Source organism: Ranitomeya imitator, chromosome 1, assembly GCF_032444005.1.
Source record: "Ranitomeya imitator isolate aRanImi1 chromosome 1, aRanImi1.pri, whole genome shotgun sequence".
NCBI lineage: Eukaryota > Metazoa > Chordata > Amphibia > Anura > Dendrobatidae > Ranitomeya > Ranitomeya imitator.
In genome coordinates this window covers 119,770,610-119,792,470 of record NC_091282.1, presented here as the reverse complement: position 1 = coordinate 119,792,470, position 21,861 = coordinate 119,770,610, and the positions used below count along the sequence as shown (strand labels likewise).

At 46.9% G+C, this 21,861-nt stretch overlaps 1 protein-coding gene across 3 annotated transcripts in view; it reads right to left on the bottom strand.

Moving 5' to 3' along the window:
* Positions 1–21,861, bottom strand: part of POC5 (POC5 centriolar protein) — a 93,338-nt gene that overhangs the window by 38,723 nt on the left and 32,754 nt on the right. For all 3 annotated transcript variants that reach the window (XM_069750164.1, XM_069750156.1, XM_069750149.1), the window contains 2 exons: positions 20,376–20,584; positions 18,987–19,163 (listed from right to left, as the gene is read on the bottom strand). In XM_069750164.1, coding sequence (XP_069606265.1) covers positions 18,987–19,163; positions 20,376–20,584 — 386 coding nt within the window. The remainder of the gene's footprint in view (positions 1–18,986; positions 19,164–20,375; positions 20,585–21,861) is intronic.

Below are 21,861 nucleotides of genomic sequence, written 5' to 3'. Positions count from 1 at the left end.
CAACTGCACTCAAAGTTCTTCGTATAAAAGAAAAAAAAACAAATTTCTCCATCGCCTCATTGGGGTACACAGGAACCATGGGTGTATGCTGCTGCCACTAGGTGGCTGACACCACGCACAAAAAAAGTTAGCTCCTCCTCTGCAGCATACATCCCACCGACTGGCATTATGAACTTCAGTTTAGCTCAGTGTCAGTAGGAGGTGGACACGGGTCTTTTATTAGACCCTTATTGACCTCAACGTGCGTCATTTTCTTACAGGTTCCGGAAGGGATACAGTGTGAATAGTCACAACTGTAGTCCCATAATGCGGCCTATAAGTACGGCGTGTACTGCCACCCCGTATCCTCATAGATCCGACAGCAGGACCAAAAGACCCCTAGCACACAAGCGTGCACAGAAGACCGGTCCTAGCCCCGTCCCCCCACCCACAAGACAAGAGCCTGTCGGTTGGAGGAGACGAGGACGTCCATCACCAGCTCCCTGGATGTCTGATACCTTCCCACAGTTTGAGGCTAGTAATGGACGGCGTGGGATGTTTAGGTGAGTATTTCACTCTCCCTCTCCTCAGATGCCTCTGGATTACTCCAAGTCGGGATAGTCATGGGGGGTTCCCTGGGAATTCCCTGTGCCTCCCCCTGGTCCTCAGAAAATATGCCTCCCTATGTCCTTTCTGAAGGTAAATATGGGGCGAGAGTCAAGCTCCGTTCGCGCGGGCCCTAGCGGACGTCCGCGCTGCTGTTACTGCTTTCCCCCCGGCGGCCGCACTATTACAGGCAGCCGCACTGCCTTTTCCATCCTGCACAGGAAGCTCCGTCTGGTCACCTTGCCAACGGTGACTCTGAGCGGAGCGGCGATCCCACAGCAGCCGCGGTGCTGTTACTGCGGCCGCACCTTCTGCAGGGGTGCTGGTAACCCATCCTGGCGCGGCGCCGCTTTTCCGACGGCCGCACCTCTTCCAGTACCACGGCCTACTCTGCCGGTCGCTGGCTTCTAATTTAGGCCCCGGCTTCTTCCGGGGCCTACTTCCGGATGCGACTCCGCCCACTTCTGCTTGTCCTCAGGCAGGTTTTTCTCCCGCCCAGCTGGTGGTACTGACCCAGAGATTAGCCCCGCCCACCTTCTCCTGCACCGCTGTAGACCTCTTTTCAGTGCCAGGAACGCTTGCTCCATCAACTCACAAAAGAGCGCGAATCCTGGCATCCCTCTTTCTCGCCGGTCTTCTGTCAGCCCAGCAGCACCGAACAGGAGAGTGTCTCACAGCCTTCCCTGAAGGCCCGCAGTGAATGACTATCGTTCCGAGACAGCATCTTCAAAGTCGTGCAGCCTTCCATCTGGATAACGCTTCGCCCGCCGTGAGTAGCTCTGCTCAGCAGACTGACACTCTCCTCTGCCCTCCTGTCCCCTAACCGTCTGGCTCTTGCTAGGGACCCGTTCGTCATGTCTAATTGTAAGGGAGGTCACTCTCGTCCTCATACTTCTTCCTCTACTTGCTCTGCCTTAGTCAAAAACTTTGCGTGTTCGTCTTGTAACCGCAAACTTCCCTCAGGTCAGTCCTCTCCCCTCTGTCAGACCTGCAGCAACCCCATTATGCCCGTCGCCCAGGACCCCCCGGCTACTCCGCCTGAGAGCGAAGTCCCCACCCCAGGCTGGGCCTCCTCTTTATCACAATCGGTAGGGGATCTCACAGGGTGTCCCAGACCCTTGTGTCCGTACTTGATCGCCTGCCCCTGCAGACTTCCACAGTAGCCAGCGGGTCGCAGGCAGCTCCGGCTGAGACTTCCAATATAGGCCGCAAAAGATCCAGACAGGAACGCCGATCCGAGTCCTCTTCTCATTCCATCTCGCCCCACGGCCCTTCTCTGCGGTCGACCTCCCCCCGGTCCTCCTCCTCTGAGTCAGGAGAGGCGTTCTCAGATGCGTCTTCGGATTATATTTCAGAGCTGGACCCGAACCAAATCTCTAGCATGAGGGATATGGTTCAGAACCTCATTGGAGCGATAAATCAGACCTGTGGCATCAAAGACACCTCTACGGAACAAGCAGATTTAAAACCACCTTCCAAATTTTTCGCTCCTCACCCTGAATTCGAGGAGATCCTGAGCAGAGAAAGAGAGAACCTGACCAGACGCTTTCAGAGAGGAAAGCGCCATGGCGTTTTATATCCCTTTTCTCCGGAGCTCACCGCTAATTGGACTGCTTCTCCTTTGGTGGATCCTCCAGTTTCCAGGCTGTCCACCAACACGGTCCTACCGCTATCCGGCAGAGCATCTCTGAAAGACTAACGATAGGGTCATTGAATCCTTTGTGAAGTCAGCCTTTGGAGCGGCTGCGTCTGCCCTTTGCCCGGCTTTTGCTTCCACTTGGGTCTCAAAATCAATTTCCAAATGGGCCAAACAACTCCGTCGGGGCATCCTGGACGGGACCCCATCTGGACAGCTGGCAGAGCTTGCCAACCAGATTTCCCATGCGGGTGAATACCTGGTCTCAACTTCCCTAGATGCTGCGTCTTGTGCGGCTCAGGCGTCCAGCAATGCCGTGGCCATCTGTCAGACCGTTTGGCTCAAGGCCTGGCAGGCGGACTTGTCTTCAAAGAAGTCCCTTACCAGCTTGCCTTTTCAGGGTTCACATCTATTTGGTTCTAAGCTGGACCAAATCATTAAGGCCACCAGGGGCACAAGTTCCCTTCTTCCCCAGTCTAAACCTAGCTGCCCTCCTCCTAGGCGGCAATTTCGGTCCTTCCGGCTCTTTCGTCGCTTCGCAGTGTCGGATTCCTTTGCCCAACAGCAGAGGCCACAGGCACGTCAAGAGAAGAAGGTATCCTTTAGACCCACTCCTTCCTGGCGCCCTCGCTACTCCCAAGGTAGATACTCTAGGTCTAGGTCTGGAAGGTCCACCTCAGCATGACTCGCGACAAGCCCCCAGCCCACTTCCCAGGCTGGGCGGCAGTCTCCTCTTCTTCAGAGACGTCTGGACCTCCTCAGTAGAGGACGCATGGGTCAGGGAAGTTGTATCCTTGGGATACAAGATAGAGTTAGATTCACGACCACGGGATCGTTTCTTCGAATCCTGACCTCCAAGAGACCCCGCTCTAGTTCCGGGTTTCTTTGCAGCCATCGCTTCTCTCCTCAAATCCGGGGTGATCGTTCCCGTCCCAGAAAAGGAACGGTTCCCAGGTCTCTACTCGAACCTTTTTGTCGTACCGAGAAAAGATGGCAAGGTTTGTCCCATTTTGGATCTCAAATTGCTGAACAAGAGGGTTCATCTCAGACACTTCAGGATGGAATCCCTTCGTTCAGTAATTGCTTCCATGGAGGCTCAGGAGTTTCTGTGCTCCATAGACATCCAGGACGCCTACCTCCATGTCCCAATATTCCCGGGACACCACCAATTCCTGCTTTTTGCAGTACTTCAGGAGCATTTTCAGTTTGTCGCCCTGCCATTCAGTCTCGCGACCGCTCCCAGGGTTTTCACAAAGATCATGGCAGTGCTGATAGCCATCTTGAGGGTCAGGGGCCTGGTACTTTTTCCGTACCTCGACGAAATCGTCCTCTCAGGCTCAAGAAAGTCTGTCCATCGTACTCAACACTCTAGCCCGTTTCGGGTGGCTTGTCAACAGGAAGAAATCCGGTCTTGTTCGCTCTCAGCGCCTCGTTTTTCTGGGCATGCTCTTCGACACTCGCCAGACCAGAGTCTTCTTTCCCGAAGACAAGAGATCCATCCTTCGCCGGGAGGTTTGTCTGCTCCAAGGTCCTCGGGGCTTCCCTCCATCCGATCGGCCATGAAGGTCCTGGGGAGGATGGTTGCAACATTGGAAGCGATCCCCATCACCCAATTTCACTCAAGACCATTTCAGCAGGCTATTCTATCACAGTGGGACAGGTCTGTCTTCTCCCTGGATCGTCCGATTCGGCTCTCTCCTCGGGTCAAACGGTCCCTCAACTGGTGGCTGACGTCACCTCTCATCTCCCAGGGCAGGTCCTTCCTTCCAGTTCACTGGCAGGTAGTGACGACGGACGCCAGCCTGCTCGGCTGGGGTGCGCTGTTTCGACACCTGACTATTCGGGGTCGTTGGTCGACGCAGGAGTCATCCCTGTCGATCAATATCCTCGAGATTCGGGCCATCTTTGTCTCTCCTTCACTGGGAAAACATTCTCAGGGGCCTGCCAATTCGGATCCAGACGGACAATGCCACTCGGAGTTGTCTGGCCTCGGCATCCAAGATCCTCCTTTGGGCAGAGGTAACGGTCCCGGTGCATATCCCCGGCGTAGACAATTGGGCCGCCGACTTTTTCAGCCGCGAGGGCATCGCGGCAGGGGAATGATCCTTGCATCAGGAGGTCTTCCGTCAGATTTGTCTTCGATGGTTGACACCAGATGTGGACCTCACAGCGTTCCGAATCAACAGGAAGGTCCCGCGGTTCGTTTCCAGGTCCAGCGATCCTCTTGCAGTGGGCGGCGACGCTCTGGCCATTCCTTGGTCGCACTTCGTGCTCTACTATGTGTTTCCACCCCTGCCTTTGCTTCCCAAGCTGTTGAAAAAGATTAAGGCGGAAGCGGTTCCGGTCATTCTGATCGCCCCAGATTGGCCCTGGAGATCTTGGTTCCCAAAGATTGTCAATCTTCTCGCGGACGCCATCTGGTGGCTTCCAGACAGACCTGATCTGCTGCCTCAGGGTCCGATCTGCCACCCGAATTCTCGGTCGTTCAGTTTAACGGCATGGCTGTTGAGACCGCAGTTCTAAGAGTGTCCGGCCTTTCAGATCGAATGATTCACACTATGATCCAGGCTAGGAAACCTTCGTCTTCCAGGATCTACTATTGTACCTGGAAGGCTTACTTCCGTTGGTGCGAGTCCAACCACGTTTCACCTATGTCCTTTTCCCTTAATTTTGGCCTTCCTTCAGGCAGGACTGGATGCGGGCCTTGCCCTTAGTTCCCTAAAGGGCCAGGTTTCTGCGCTCTCCATTCTCTTCCAGAAGATGTTATCTTCTCGGCCACAGGTCAAGACCTTCCTTCAGGGAGTAGCCCATGTTGTCCCTCCGTACAGGGCTCATGTGGATTCATGGGATCTTAATCTTGTGCTGGAGGTTCTGAGGGGTTCGCTCTTTAAGCCTCTCAGGGAGGTCTCCCTGTCAGTTCTAAGCTGGAAGGTGGCTTTTCTTGTGGCCATCACCTCTATCTGGCATGTTTCCGAGTTGGTGGCCCTTTCTTGCGGGCCTCCTTTTCTGGTTATCCACCAGGACAAGGTGGTCCTGAGGTCTCCGCCTTCCTTCCTTCCTAAGGTGGTCTCCACCTTCCACCTCAACGAGGACATCGTCCTACATTCCTTTTGTCCAGCTCCGACTCATCCCCTGGAGCGATCGTTGAACCAGCTGTACCTCGTCAGGGCGGTGAGGATCTACCTGGCTAGAACGGACTCTTTTCTGAAGTCAGACTCCTTTTTCGTCATTCCTGATAGCACGCGTAGAGGCCTGCCAGCTTCCAAGGCGACTATTGCTCGCTGGATCAGAACGGCAATTTTGGAGGCTTACCGGGTCAGGAACAGAGTGCCCCCTCCTGGGATTAAGGCTCACTCTACCCGGGCAGTCGGCGCCTCCTGGGCGGTGCACCACAGGGCTTTCGTCCTACAGCTTTGCAAGGCAGCAACCTGGTCTTCCATCCACACGTTCGCCAAATTTTACAAGGTCCATACCTACGCTTCGGCGGACGCCAGCCTAAGCAGAAGGATCTTGGAGGCGGCAGTGGTGAGTCCTCTGACCTGATGGAAGTCTGTTTTTTTCCCGCCCCAGGGACTGCTTTGGGACATCCCATGGTTCCTGTGTCCCCCAATGATGCATCCTCCCATTCAGTTCTTGTTGTTCTGTGTCTGTTCTCATGCTTACAGTTCTCATGTTTGTGGTTATGTTATTTCAACCTTATTGTTTTTTCTCCTACTGCTTTCTCACTAAACTGAAGTTCATAATGTCAGTCGGTGGAGTGTACACTGCAGAGAAGGAGCTAACTTTTTTGTGCATAGTGTCAGCCTCCTAGTGGCAGCAGCATACACCCATGGTTCCTGTGTCCCCCAATGAAGGCTCCGAGAAACAGATTTTACGGTAACCAACCAAAAAAATCCTGTTTCATGAATTGTCATCTAGCAAGTAGTACAAATATTTGCTTAACCAGTTCACGACTGGGTCATTTTCCCCTGTTCCTGACCAGGCTCATTTTTGGGTTTTATGGTACAAGCGCTCTGCACAACTTTACATTTTTTTCTCATTCAAACAATTTTTGCCTTTTCCCCGCGATACATGGGGCTTATTTTTTTTTCTACTACTAGAAACATTTAAAATTGTTCCCCTTTTTGTTGAAACTATTTTGAAATACTAGACATGTTTTTGACAGGTGCAGAGCTAGAAGCAATGATTCAGACCGGCAGTGTCTTATTTTAATGCTTTTTTTCTATTTTATTGTTTTCTATTTTAATATTTTATTCCCCATTTGTTTCACACACTGTGCACACTATAGGTTCTTAAAATATCTTTGGGGGTATAGTAACATTAACCCCTTCATGACATGATGTGCATTTACGTCATATGTTGTGTCCCTGACTATCATCTGCCACTAACAGCTGCGAGTGGAGCTCCATGCTGCTGTCAATAAATGTCACTGACAGCGACATTTAACACGTGCCGACAGGGAACGCCTCATTCCACATGCCCATCAGCACTGGCAATGACTTTTGGGTTTTTCATTGGCTGTAAGTAATAATCATCAACTTTAACAGAAATAAACACTTGAAATAGATCACTCTGTTTGTAATGACTCTATATGAGTTTCACATTTTGTATTGAAGAACTGAAATAAATTAACTTTTTGAGGATATTCTAATTTTGTGAGAAGCACCTGTATGTAATAGGAGAATAAATAACAGAGCATGAGAAAAAAACAACAAAACATTGTGCTCATTCGGCCGTTAGGTGAAGTGTGATGGAGGCAGCATTATACTATGTGGCTGTTTTTCAGCAGAGGAAACTGAGGCTTTAGTCAAGGTGGAGGGAATTATGAACAGTCCCAAATATCTATCACTTTCGCAACATAACCGTCAGGTCTCTGCTAAAAGGCTGAAGAGGAATTTTACATTTCAGAGCGACAGCAACCCAAAGCATACCTCCAAATAAAGAAATGGAAAAAAAATGGCATCACCAGAAGATACTAGTTTTGTAATGGCCCAGCCAGAGCTTAGTCTTAAATCCAATTGAAAATCTACGGGGGACCCGAAGAGGGTGCTGTACACAAGGGGGACCCGAAGAGGGTGCTGTACACAAGAGATACCCTCAGAATCTGACAGATTAAAGGGAATCTGTCACCCCATTTTAGGCCTACAAGCTGCCACCACCATCAGGGGCTTATCTACAGCATTCTATAATGCTGTAGATAAGCCCCCGATGTAAACTGAAAGATAAGAAAAACAAGTTAAATTATACTCAAATGGGGGGCGGTCGAGTGCGGTCCGATCCGATGGGCGATCGCAGGTCCGGGCCCAGCACCTCCAATCTTCATACGATGACGTCATCTTCTTTGCTTCCTGTCGCGGAGTACTGCAGTGCGCAGGTGCCGGGAAAGGTCAGAGAGGCCTGGCGCCTGCGCACTGCAGTACTTTGCGCTGCCCTCAACAGGGCAGACAAAGTACGCCTGCGCAGGAGCCGCAGCAGGAAGCAAAGAAGAGGACGTCATTGTATGAAGATGGGAGGCCCCGGACCGCGATGCCCATCGGACCCGAACCGCATCGGGACCACCCCTGGGTGAGTATAATCTAACTTGTTTTTCTTATCTTTCAGGTTACATTGAGGGCTTATCTACAGTATTATAGAATGCTGTAGATAAGCCCCTAATGGTGGTGGCCGCAGCTTATAGGCCCAAAATGGGGTGACAGATCCCTTTAAAAGCACTACCGTAAGTAAGAGTGAACAACGATTGCAAATTCTAGATGAGCCATGCTGATAGACTGTTACACAATAAGACTGAATGAAGTCATATATTCAAAGGGTACTTTAACAAAGTACTAGTTAAGTGTGTGCATACACAGGGTGATTATCAAAGATTCATCGGATTTTGCATTTATTACTGTAAAGATATAAATTTCACCTGTTTGTAATAATTAGTAACGTATCAAAAGGTCACATCTCTCGCACATGCAAACTCGCTTGTGACTCACCAGGTGGCATTCAGAGGGGGCCTCGCTATCTCAACGAGGAAATACCAAACCGATGGATTGGGCGCTGTACTGGTGTTGACTAGGCACTCTTCAGATGGTCCCCCAGATCTCCGGATGGGACAGTGTGTGACTTCTTCTTTTGGGGGTATGTCAAAGATATCGTTTACGTGCTGCCTTTGTCAGAAACGCTGTATGATTTCCAGGACCGCACTACCACTCTAATGACCATCGACGGGGACATGCTGCAGTGTGTTTGGGTCCAAATGGATTAACGCATAGATGTGTGACAAAAGGAGGACACAGAACATTTGTAAACATTATGTGCTAAACTTGGAGTTCATGTCCGTATGTGCTATTCATTATTGTGCATGTAATACATTCTGAAATATTCCTCTTTCAAAGCCAATTAATCTTTTATCATCACCCTGTATATGCAAAGCCAGTATTTTAGCTCTCCATTTTTCAGTTTTCTTTTCTCAATGGATCTGTACAGAGATTATCGTTGACATTAAGTGTGGAAAGTTTTCAAATGTTTCTTCTTGGCAAGTTTTTTTTTATAAGTCAAAAACCCGGCCTTCTAATAGTGATGTGTAGACTTATATGCACCATTTATATTTCCGTGCACAATAACATTCAGTTTCTGGAGTGTCAGCCCATAGATATGTGAAGCTCAGGGCACTGCTTGCCATTTCAGAGGAGGACAGCGGCTGAGTTGTGTGGTAGTATGATTAAGCTGTGGTTATTGAGGAATTATAATTATTATAACGAGCGACTGATTGGGAAAACAAAAACGCCGTAATCCAGCAAAATGACTATACCGAGATATAATTATAGGCTGCAGGAACACGGCTCAGCTAATCAATCACCTCTGTAGTCTTCCTGCCGCTGTGCACATAGCCGACGTTCCCACGCAGACAGCGGGAGCGGTACACAAATGCTCATTTATCTTTTCATGGAGCAAATAAGATCATTTAGCGTGTATGTGCTCAGCCATATCAAAGTACATTAAACTAGCATTTGATCGGATGTCATGCGAGATGCTTTACATGTAGATGCAAAATGCGGGGCTTAGCAGGCTTCAATGTGGGATATATAGGTCTATGCTGACATAATTCTCAATATATTCCCTCTAAACGCTGATTCTTCAATAATAAAGCAAACAGTTATTATTGCATAAGGCAATATTATCAGCTTGTCAATTTAACGACTTTTGTATTTAACAAATTTATTACTGGACTGTCTCAAAACATGTAATGAAGAAAAACAGCTGAAGAAGATGACGTGATACAAGGGTACTCCATGCAGTAATTATGGCTGACATCTCAATGACCTGACCAAGGTAAAGAAGAGAAGACTACAATGCTAAAGAGCAAGAAGGAGGTGGAAATCCGTAACATTTCGCTTCTATTTTCATCCACAAACATAAATAAGAGATAATGCGAGCAGATACTAAGCAATTAAAAGGGTTGTCCACTACACTTGCTGACAGAAGTTATGTCTCTTATCCATGTTATGTAAATAAAAGCTTATAACCTGATGTTAAATTCATCCATTGGTTGTATAAATTATTCTTTTGACAGCTGAAACCCTCCGAAATGTGGTTTAGGTTAAGAAAATAAATTGTCATCAATACAGAAATAGTGATCAGTGAATGGACACAGAATGGTCAGATTTTGGCAAGACAAAAGTTGTCACCTGGTCATATAATGCATCCTCACCTGTGCTCAGTAAATGAGTTAATTAGTTTGTGAGTATGAAAAGAAACCCAGCACCCCAGACCTTCACTTGAACTGCAACATGAGCACTGACAACATGCCAAAAATCCACCCTGCAGCCTGGATTATCAAGAGGCTGAAGACCAGATCCACTGCAGAGGTGGCTGGCACCTTTAAATGTGTCTCAGCGTCAAGAACAAAGAATTAAAAAAAAAGATATTAAGAGACTGGAGGTGTGTTTGACAAGCTCAGGTCCGGCAGACCCTGCATGACAACTGCTCAGGAGGAACGTTTGTTGGTTAGAAAATCCAAAGCAAGCCCCTCTTCCACTGCAGCAGAGCTCCATCAGGCCTGGTCACCTCAAGTCCCTGTGTCAACTAGAACAGTTTGTAGGATTCTGTCTCGAAATGGCCTCCATGGTCGAATCAGTGCCCAGAAGCAAGTACTAAACAAAAGGCAAATAAAAAACTGTGTGGCATTTGCAAAGTCCCACAGCCTGCTAAACAGATGGAGGCTGGAAAAGTGGCAGAAGGTGGATTTCTCTGATGAATCTTCAGTAGAATTACACCACAGCCGCCACAAATACTGCAGGAGACCTACTGGAGCCCGTATGGATCCAAGATACACCCAGAAAACAGTTACATTTGGTGGTGGAAAGATCATGGTCTGGGGTTACATTCAGTATGGGGGTGTGCGAAATATTTGCAAGGTGAAAGGCAATATCAATAGCCTAAAATATCAAGAAGTATTAGCTACCTCTTATATTCCAAATAATAAAAGGGGTCAAATTCTGCAGCAGGATGGTGCTCCATCTCATACATCCATCTCTACAACAAAGTTCCTCCAGGCAAAAAAAATCAAGGTGCTCAAGGACTGGCCAGCCCTGGTCACCAGACATCATTGAGCATGTTTGGGGTAGGATGAAAGCGGAAGCTTGGAAGACAACACCAAAGAATCTAGATGAACTCTGGGAGGCATGTAAGACTGCATTCTTTGGTATTCCTGATGACTTCATTAATAAATTGTATGAATCATTGTTGAACCGCATGGATGCCGTCCTTCAAGCTCATGGAAGTCACACAAAATAGTAAATATGACTAATAGCACCACAACTTCATTCACCAATGTTATGCAACATATATTTGTATTTTAAGTTAATTATTTGTTTGAATATCACGTTACTTTCTGTGGGCGACAAAACTTTTGTCTTGCCAAAAGCTGACCATTCTGTGTCCAAAAACTGATCAATATTTCTGCACTGATGCCAATTTATTTTCTTAACCTAAACCACATTTCGGAGGGTTTCAGCTTTCAAAAGAATAATTTATACAACCAATGGATGAATTTAACGTCAGGTTATAAGCTTTTATTTACATAACATGGATAAGCGACATAACTTCTGTCAGGGAGTGTACTCTGACAGCTGATACATGATGCCTGAGCCACCCTGAAGCCTAGACAGACATGTCAGGCCCCGGTGACTTCTCCACGATCGCTGATCTGGATTGACTCGTCTCTCCGTATGTGCACGTATAGACAGAGATCTGTCACTCCAGGGCTAGCGCAAGGGATCAAGCTGCCTGTGACCCTCCTCTCCAACTAGTCTCCAGTGCGTCTTTTAACCTCTTAATGACAGCCAATACTGTTGTGGATTCTGTTTTTGGGCTCCCTCTGGTGGTTACAGATGGTACTGGGTGATTTGTGTTCTCTGCGGTCTCTGGTGTCCACCTGTTCTATCAGGATATGGGAGTTTCCTATTTAACCTGGCTTTCTTGTCATTTCCTCGCCGGCTATCAATGTAATCAGTGTGTCTTGTTACCTCTGCTTCCCGCTTCTGTATTCTTCAGGACAAGCTAAGTTTTTGATTTTCCTGTTCCACGTTTTGCTTAATTTTTGTCTTAGTCCAGCTTGCAGATATGTGATTCCTTTTTGCTGGTTGCTCTAGTGGGCTGATATTACTCCTCATGTTCCATGAGTTGGCACATGAGTTCAAGTAATTTCAGGATGGTTTTTTGTAGGGTTTTTCGCTGACCGCGCAGTTCACTTTTGTATCCTCTACTATCTAGCTTTAGCGGGCCTCATTTTGCTGAATCTGTTTTCATAACTACGTATGTGCTTTCCTCTCATTTCACCGTCATTACATGTGAGGGTTCGGGGGCATTGATTTGTCCTTTTCGTCTGCATTCCATCCTCAGACGAATGGCCAGACGGAACGAACTAATCAGACCTTGGAAACTTATTTAAGGTGTTTTGTTTCTGCTGATCAAGATGACTGGGTTACCTTTTTGCCGCTTGCCGATTTTGCCCTTAATAATCGGGCTAGTTCTGCTACCTTGGTTTCTCCTTTCTTTTGTAATTCGGGGTTTCATCCTCGTTTTTCCTCTGGTCAGGTGGAGCCTTCTGATTGTCCTGGAGTGGACATGGTGGTGGATAGGTTGCATCACATTTGGAGTCATGTGGTGGACAATTTGAAGTTGTCCCAGGAGAGGGCTCAGCAGTTTGCTAATCGCCGTCGCCGTGTGGGTCCTCGACTTCGTGTTGGGGACTTGGTGTGGTTGTCTTCTCGTTTTGTTCCTATGAAGGTCTCTTCTCCTAAGTTCAAGCCTCGGTTCATCGGTCCCTATAGGATCTTGGAAATTCTTAACCGTGTCGTTTCGTTTGGATCTCCCGGCATCGTTTGCTATTCATAATGTGTTCCATCGGTCGTTGTTGCGGAAGTATGAGGTACCTGTTGTTCCTTCGCTTGAGCCTCCTGCTCCGGTGCTGGTGGAGGGAGAATTGGAGTATGTTGTGGAGAAGATCTTGGATTCTCGTGTTTCCAGACGGAAACTCCAATATTTGGTCAAGTGGAAGGGTTATGGTCAGGAGGATAATTCTTGGGTGGTTGCCTCTGATGTTCATGCTGCTGATTTGGTCCGTGCATTTCATAGGGCTCATCCTGGTCGCCCTGGTGGTTCTCGTGAGGGTTCGGTGACCCCTCCTCAAGGGGGGGGGTACTGTTGTGGATTCTGTTTTTGGGCTCCCTCTGGTGGTTACATATGGTACTGGGTGACTTGTGTTCTCTGCGGTCTCTGGTGTCCACCTGTTCTATCAGGATATGGGAGTTTCCTATTTAACCTGGCTTTCTTGTCATTTCCTCGCCGGCTATCAATGTAATCAGTGTGTCTTGTTACCTCTGCTTCCCGCTTCTGTATTCTTCAGGACAAGCTAAGTTTTTGATTTTCCTGTTCCACGTTTTGCTTAATTTTTGTCTTAGTCCAGCTTGCAGATATGTGATTCCTTTTTGCTGGTTGCTCTAGTGGGCTGATATTACTCCTCATGTTCCATGAGTTGGCACATGAGTTCAAGTAATTTCAGGATGGTTTTTTGTAGGGTTTTTCGCTGACCGCGCAGTTCACTTTTGTATCCTCTGCTATCTAGCTTTAGCGGGCCTCATTTTGCTGAATCTGTTTTCATAACTACGTATGCGCTTTCCTCTCATTTCACCGTCATTACATGTGGGGGGCTGCTATTTCTGTGGGGTGTTTCTCTGGAGGCAAGAGAGGTCTGTGTTTCTTCTAATAGGGAAAGTTAGTCCTTCGGCTGGCGCGAGACGTCTAGGAATCATCGTAGGCACGTTCCCCGGCTACAGCTAGTTGTGTGTTTAGGTTCAGGATCGCGGTCAGCTCAGTTTCCATCACCCTAGAGCTTGTTTTGTTTTTTTGTGCTTGTCCTTTTGTGATCCCCTGCCATTGGGATCATGACACAATACATCTTTTAACTGACCTGAGATATAAGAGAATAGCCTCCCCATACAGGTGACAATCCAGTAGCTGTCGGCTGTCCACTATAGCTGACAACTTGCTGCATCAGCCACGATCAGTGTTTGCACCGTCCAACTCTGTTTAACCCCTTAGATGCTGCTGTCAATAGTGACTACATCATTATAAATGGTTAACAGAGTGTGGGGGCTTCCTATTTAACCAAATTGGTGCCCTCAGATCTTGATTTTGTGGTCCTGATGTTTGCGATGGCAATTCATGACCAAATCGCGGCCTTAGAGTCTGATTTCTGTAGTAATCTGTTCAGAAGTTAGAGACATTTAGGTGGTAAAAATGCACATTTTCATTCCTATCATGCCACAGAGCATTAATTCCTGTAAAGCACCTGAAGAGTTAATAAACTACCTGACAGCAGTTTTCGATATGTCAGGGGGTGCTGTTTTTAAAATGGTATCACGTTTGGGGGTTTCCCAATATATAAGACCCCTAAAGTCACTTCAAACATGGATAAGACCCTAAAAAAAATTTTTTGTAAATTTCCTTGAAAAAATGAAAAATTGCTGCTGCATTTTTAATCCTCCTAAAATGCTAACAAAATAAAATAACATTTTACAAATGGTGCTGATGTAAAGCAGACATGTGGGAAATGTTATTTATTAATGGTTTGCTGAGGTATGGCCATCTGGATTAAAGGGATAATCATTCAAAGTTTGAAAATTGCTAATTTTTTAACATTTTTCTCAAATATTTTATATTTTTTATAAGTAAACACAAAACATATTGACCTAAATTTACCATTATCATAAAGTATAATGCGTCACGAAAAAAAAATCTCAAAATCACTGGGATTTGTTGAAGCATTGCAGAGTTATTACCACATAAAGTGACACTGGTCAGATTTCAAAAATTTGGCTCCGTCACTAAGGGGTTAAAAATGTGTCTTTCTCCGAAAGTCCGCAGTGTTTCAGAGTAAAAAAATACCTGGCTGAGATCATACAGTCAGTGCCTGATACAAGCTGCCTGTGGATCGAGCAACATGTATAAGCCCTCTGTAAATACTATATTCCCCAATATTACACACACTTGTCTCCAGCATTAGCGCCGTCACAGTGATGTCGGCATCGGCTTTCCAAGGGCTTATATGACACTGGCTGCAGTGCCCACTGTGGGGAGAGGGGAAAAGATCCATGACTGGTAATGGTTGGCAGTTTTCACACTTCCTTAGGACGTTCATTGTTCGTATGTTGGAAGTGCGAGTGAAGCAGGCCGTTAGCGCCCGCTGATTGTTATGCTACATGAGCACTGCATGTATATAGGTCTGTGTGTATATTTTATTTATTTTAACATGAAAAAAATTTAATTATCCACCTTATCAAAATAAGAACTCACTTCACTCGAGCAGATACTGTATCCGTCTTGTGAATCAGGTTATATTTTCTTTAGATATTTAAAGGAAACCCAAAGGAAGTGTCATCCCCAGGTGCCTATGAGAACGTGAAGTGTTCTCGACAGTGACGGCAAATCTGCTCATCCAGAGACAGATTACACTGAGAACACATTAATCACCAGTGCCACGTCAAGAGCAAGATAAATGAGCTCCACATCACCTTGTACCATTCATGTAAAAGTATGTCTACCTAATATCGGCAAGACATTTCGGTTTACATTAGATATGTATAGAAATATGAAGATGGGGGAATTATCAAGGCCTCTGTGTTAGTTTTCTGGCAACAAAAAATTTGAAAATTTTCTTCCAATTCATTTTTGCAACTCTGAGATTTTACACCGCTCTCGTTAAATAGTATACCGTATTTTTCTAACCATAAGACGCACTTTATTTCCTCCAAATTTTGGAGGAAAGTGTGGGTGCGTCTTATGGTAGGGATGTAGCATGTGGGGAGGGGGGCAGCAGTGAGTGGGATCGCACTGTTATCCCACTTCAGGATGTCCCTGCTGCCTGAATCAGTGCTGGGGAAACCATGTGGTCCCGATGATTAAGTGCAGTGAATATTCATTAGCTACTCCCTGCCCACCTATCAGCTGAGCAGTGAGCAGCAAATGAATACTGCACTTAAGCAGGGACACACATGGCTTCCCCAGCGCCGATTCCTGCAGCAGCTGGGGAGATCCGTGTGTCTGGGGAGAGGAGGAGGCAGCAGCAGCAGGGTCCGGGGGAGAGGAGATTGCTGTACCTTCCTGGGCTGGAGCGGAGTGCTGTGCAGTGTGCACAAGGAGGACCTGTCAGAAGTGGGCGGGCTGGTGCATCACATGGCAGCACAGAGCCCTCCCTCTTCTTGACATCATCACAGGTCCTTCAGACTCCAGCACTAGAATCTGCTGGTTTCCATTACCTGTGCTGTGGAAAGGCAACAAGAGGGAAGGCTCTGTGTGCAGTCATTGGATGCTTTTACCTCACCACAGTGTGGCTGGCTGCCACAATTAAGAGGTTAGTCTTTCCAAAACACAATAAAGCACTCTGCCACTTTAGTGAACTATAACTCCCAGCATGTCATAGGACCTGCAGGACATGCTGGGAGTTATAGTTCTCCCATTGGATTTTAAAGCAGCACTCCAGTGTTATTTTGCAGTGCTGGAGTGGTGCTTTAAATATAAGCCCTGTGCCCCCATTCTTATACTCACCCTCCAGCATCTTCATATAGTACTGTACAGACACCACACTGGTCCCGCAGCTTCCAACATAATAACATACTATTATATGCGGTGTTATTATATATAATAGTATGTTATTAAATATTTTACCACATTTTTTTGCTTCAAATATTTTTTTTCCCTATTTTCCACCTCTAAAACCTGGGTGCGCCTTATAGTCCGGTGCGTCTTATAGTCCGAAAAATACGGTAAATAAAGCTGGGTTCATGAATTGTGACGTCAAAGAATCTCAGCTAGTCATTTTATTGTATCCATTCCATATTTAATATGTATACAATCTATAATATAACGCTGGGAGCGTCACTCTGTCTGAAGCCTTTATAGACTGTGCAGGCGCGACGCTCCTAGCGTTACATTATAGAGTGTCAGGAAAAAAAAAATTGCGCCGGAAGGCGCGGACTGCCGGGAGCAGGGGATCGGGAGCAGGGGGACACCGTGCACATATTTACACCCTGATTATGCTGGGGCACTTCATGCCACAGCAATTTGTTACTTACGCCATTCCTTTCCGCCCATTTTCTTCGTCCTCCTGCTGCTGGAATCGGCGCCTGCGCATGCCACAGCAATTTGTTACTTACGCCACCTGATTCCTTTGTCCTGCTGCCGGAATCGGCGCCTGCGCACTGCAGTGTGTCTTCAAGAAAATGGCACCGGAAAGCACGGACTGCGCAGGCGCTGATTCCTGCTGCCGGGATCGGTGCCTGCGCAGTCCGCGCTTTCAAGCGCCATTTTCTTGAAGACTGCAGTGTGTCTTCAAGAAAATGGTGCCGGAAAGCGCGGACTGCGCAGGTGCCGATTCCGCCACCAGGAGGACCAAGAAAATGGCGGCGGAAAGGAATCAGGTGGCGCAAGTAACAAATTGCTGTGGCATGAGGCTGTGGCACTTCATGCCACAACTATTTGTTACTTACGCCACCTGATACGGGGCATATACTATGGAGCATCTTATGGAGCAGCGTATGGGGCATATGGATGGGAGCAGCAAATTAAAGAACGGGGGCGCAGGATGGGAGAAGCACATGACAGAATGGGGCAGCACATGAAAGAACGGGGGTGCAGGATGGCAGCAGCACATGACAGAACGGGGGCGCAGGATGGGAGCAGCACATGACAGAACGGGGGCGCAGGATGGGAGCAGCACATGACAGGATGGGGGCGCAGGATGGGAGCAGCACCTGACAGGATGGGGGAGCAGCAAATGACAGAATGGAGGCGCAGGACGGGAGCAGCATATGACAGAACGGGGGCGCAGGATGGGAGCAGCAAATGACAGAACGGAGGCGCAAGATGGGAGCAGCACATGACAGAACGGGGGCGCAGGATGGAGCAGCACATGTCAGAATGGGGGCGCAGGATGGGTGCAGCACATGACAGGATGGGGGCGCAGGATGGAGCAGCACATGACAGGATGGGGACGCAGGATGGAGCAGCACATACCAGGATGGAGACCATATACCAATATAAATGCTCGCCACCCGGGCGTAGAACGGGTTCAATAGCTAGTGTAGTATAAGTGCAGTAAAATATCTACGGATTGCTGTGTTATTCAGTTTCCCGCTTTGCCGGATCCCAGTGTAATGTATGGAGCGATCGCTGAATTCCCAATGTCAGCTAATAAGACTCAGAACAAGGCTCCATAGACTTACACTACGAAAGTGACTTTCAGTCCACACATAAACCCGTGTGGCTCGGCTAGTCTGATCTAAGGTCACACAGTCGAGAAAAAGATGGGAATGGTGCTGAACATACAAAACTACATACATATTTAGAAAGGGTTATGGAAAAAACTTGTTGGGAGAGTTTCTTTACATCAAATCTCAAAATTTCACTTTACTAGAGTAAAAAGTGGAAAAAGAATGTGAGTGGACTTCTGATTTTTTTTTAATTATATAATATAGATCTTAATCGTAAAAAATATTTTCCATGGCATGTTTGTTTTTTTATCAATTTAATTACTGGTTTTTTTTTATTATTCTTTTAAAGGGGTGTTACCCAACAGATGGTCACTGACAGCGCTGAACGGAAAGTATCGGTCTGTAGGGACAGCCCTCAACTATTATTGACCCAGCTGTAAATGTATTCCTAAATTTAAGAGGAACGGTCCAAGGCAGAAAAGATAATCTATCAATGTTATTTCATGAAGCATACAAGTATCTGCTAATACAGACATGTGGGCGACATTATATCCCATGTAATACAATAATCAGCACCCATACTTCCATTGTGAAGAATCTGAAAGCACGGCCATATCTCTACTTAGTGTAAAGGTAAAAGAACATGCATGGTCTTCACTCAAATGAAAAGATTTTAGGAAACCTAAAGACCCCCCCCAAAACACTAGACTAAAGTTGGCCAAATATTCTGAGATCAGTGGAAAGGCCTACAATAAAGTGTGCATGGGGGCTTCCCAAATCTCTGCCCCACAGAGGATGTCTTGAAAGAGAAGGACCCTGCATGTTGGATTTCAGTGTCCTCAGCGCTAAGGTAAGCTGCTGCCATAAGCTGTAGTGTAATAAAGAACACGGGGCGCTGAGCCCAGGGATCATGTGTATGGAGGAGCGGGAGAGTCCGGAGCCATCTAATGTGTATGGGGGCTCTAATAATTTATACAACAAAAATACAAAAAAAGAAAAAAGGTTACCTCATCTTTTCTATGTATGGAGGTTTCATAGGCCTGTATGAGAGCCTGGAGGTTGTCTATCTGGTTGCTCATGTGGTTAATATGCTCTGTATGTTTTTCATTCTGCTTTTTCATCTCCAGCTGGTGCTTCTCAATAATTGTAAGCCGCCATTTTTTCAGCTCCGCCAACACATTTGTCTTAAAAAATAAAAAAAATATTTATACGTATACACACGCACACATTCATTTTTTCACTGAGATTCAGCATCATAGCTCTTGGAGCAGGTAATAGGATTGTATCTCAGCCCTATGGGATAAACACACCCAAAATGAGGATTAGAACACAGCATATAAAGAAGCTACATGCACGGAGAATTTCTGGCTGTTCATATATGCAGTCTTTTAATTAAATATGGTCTCAGTAATAAAAATCTTAGCTTCAGCACTTTGTTTTACTTGAGGGGGCGGTCAAACAAAGTAGGCATCGCTGATGGAGTTCTGAGGCCACTTTGCAATGACTAAGCTGCCCGATTCTTGCCAATCAGGGATGACAAAGAGCGAATTGGACCCCCTGAATGCTTCTGCAAAAGACAAGTAAGCACACACTGCCCTTAACAGATCCAGACAATGTAGGCAGCGCTCCGGGACTAGAGGGTGAAGGGCGAAACTAAGGCTACTTTCACACTAGCGTTTTCTAAAATCCGTCACAATGCGTCGTTTTGCAAAAAAAACGCATCCTGCAAAAGTGCTTGCAGGATGCGTTTTTTCCCCATAGACTTGTATTGACGACGCATTTGCGACAGATTGCCACACGTCGCATCCGTCGAGCGACGGATGCGTCGTGCTTTGGCGGACCGTCGGGAGAAAAAAACGCTACATGTAACGTTTTTTGCTCCTGACGGACCGCTTTTTCCGACCGCGCATGCGCGGCCGGAACTCCGCCCCCACCTCCCCGCACCTTACAATGGGGCAGCGGATGCGCCGGAGAAATGCATCCGCTGCCTCCATTGTGCAATGCGTTAAACGCTAGCGTCGGAATCTCTCCCCGACGCATTGCGACAGGGAGATTCCGACGCTAGTGTGAAAGAAGCCTAAGGCAGCACATCCGACACCCAGTGAATAAGAGAATGATTTCCTACACGATCTGATCGTTAGCTATGAAGAATGACATGAGTTAATGTGTGTACACTGTGTACAGAGCTGACGCTCAATCCAAAAGGGTAATAAACCTGAATATTTCGGTAACCATCAGAAGTTATACTTATTCAGCAGGCAAAGCAGCAGATAAAAGCGGTGTTATACAACGTGTGAGGTTAGGAAGGTGCCTGGAAAAGTCGGAAGAACTAAGGTAAAAATAAGTCTGTGCAGACTAAAAAAAAACACCCCCGGATTTGGAATAAATCTATCTACCTTCAGGTTACCGCTCCATAGATCAAGTAAGTCTTCGACCAGCTGCAGGCTTTCAGAAGAGACAGGCAGCTGTGTTACTTGGATCCGTTCTGTCTGGGATCTAGCCGATGCTGAGGAGGATGAGCCATGGAGAGACAGATCATCTGTATGAACAGGAGAAAACGCCTCCATACCCGATGCAAAGGTCCTTGGGAATGTAGGTTCTTCAACTAGAGTAGGAAAAAAAACGCACTCGGTCACTCAGGATATCATTGTAGACCCTGACTGTCCATAGAGTGAAGGCACATGATTACACGTTATAACAGGGAAAAGGACAAGAAGTCGTCACCAGTAGAATGTGAATTTATCAGGTCACGCACAAGTGTGAGGGCTATAAAAAAAAAAAAGTTGTCCATTTCCTTCAGGTTTGGAGGTGGAAGGCAAATACTGACGTCTAAACTAAATGTCTAAAATACTAACGTGTATGCAGGCCACGCTGCATTAGTATAACAACCTGTTCTCATGCAGGCTGTCGCCGCTCACTTCCTTGCTAGAGTCATCAGTATCTGTAATACTGAGCAATATCATTAGGCTATGTGCACACATTGCGGATTCTGATGCGTTTCCACAGCGTTTTTGGACGCGCGGAATTGCATCGAATGCGCAGTGTAGTGCACAAGCAATGTTAGTCAATGTGAAATTGATATTTGTTGTGCACATGCTGCAGAAAAAAAAAAACATGCGGAATTGCAGCTTTTTTTTTTCCCCCCAGCATGTCAATTCTTTTTGCGGATCTGCAGCGTTTCTGCACCCATTGACTTCCATTGTGTCAGACCAATCCGCAGGTTTAAAAAAAATCTGCAAATTTGCTGCGGATGTGCCTGCGAGAAACGCTGCAGATCGGGAGGGGGAAGAGTGTGTGGGCGGAGACTTGTGTGGGTGGAGACTGTGTGTGGGCGGAGAAGATGTGCGTGTCTGTGTGCGGGTGTTTGTGTGTACCTGTGTGTGTGCAGGGCTGTATGGGTGTGTGCGGGGCTGTGTGTATCTGCGTGGGTGTCCGGGGCCGTATGTGTGTGCGTGCGAGGCTGAGTGTAGGCAGGCATCGTCTGATGGGACTATTAGTCCCATCCGGCTATGCCTGCTACAGTGACAGGTAGCCGGATAATGGGACTTATGCTGCTACTGTGTTCAAGTGTAAAAAACAAAACAAAAAAACAAACAAAAAACAAACAAACATATACACACATATAGACATACAGTACATACAACATACAGTACATACTCACCACACAGCTAATCCCCGAAGCCATCGATCATCTTATAAAAAATAAAATACAATAATAAACCAACAGTATACTCCCTGATCCGCAGTAATCCATGTAATAACGAGTATCCCACGACGATGTTCCGGGATACAATGATGGAAGGTAAGGTATCCTTCCGCACTTTATCCCTCTGCCGCTGTGAGTACAGTAAAGTTCATACTGTCACTTGCAGCACGGCTGCA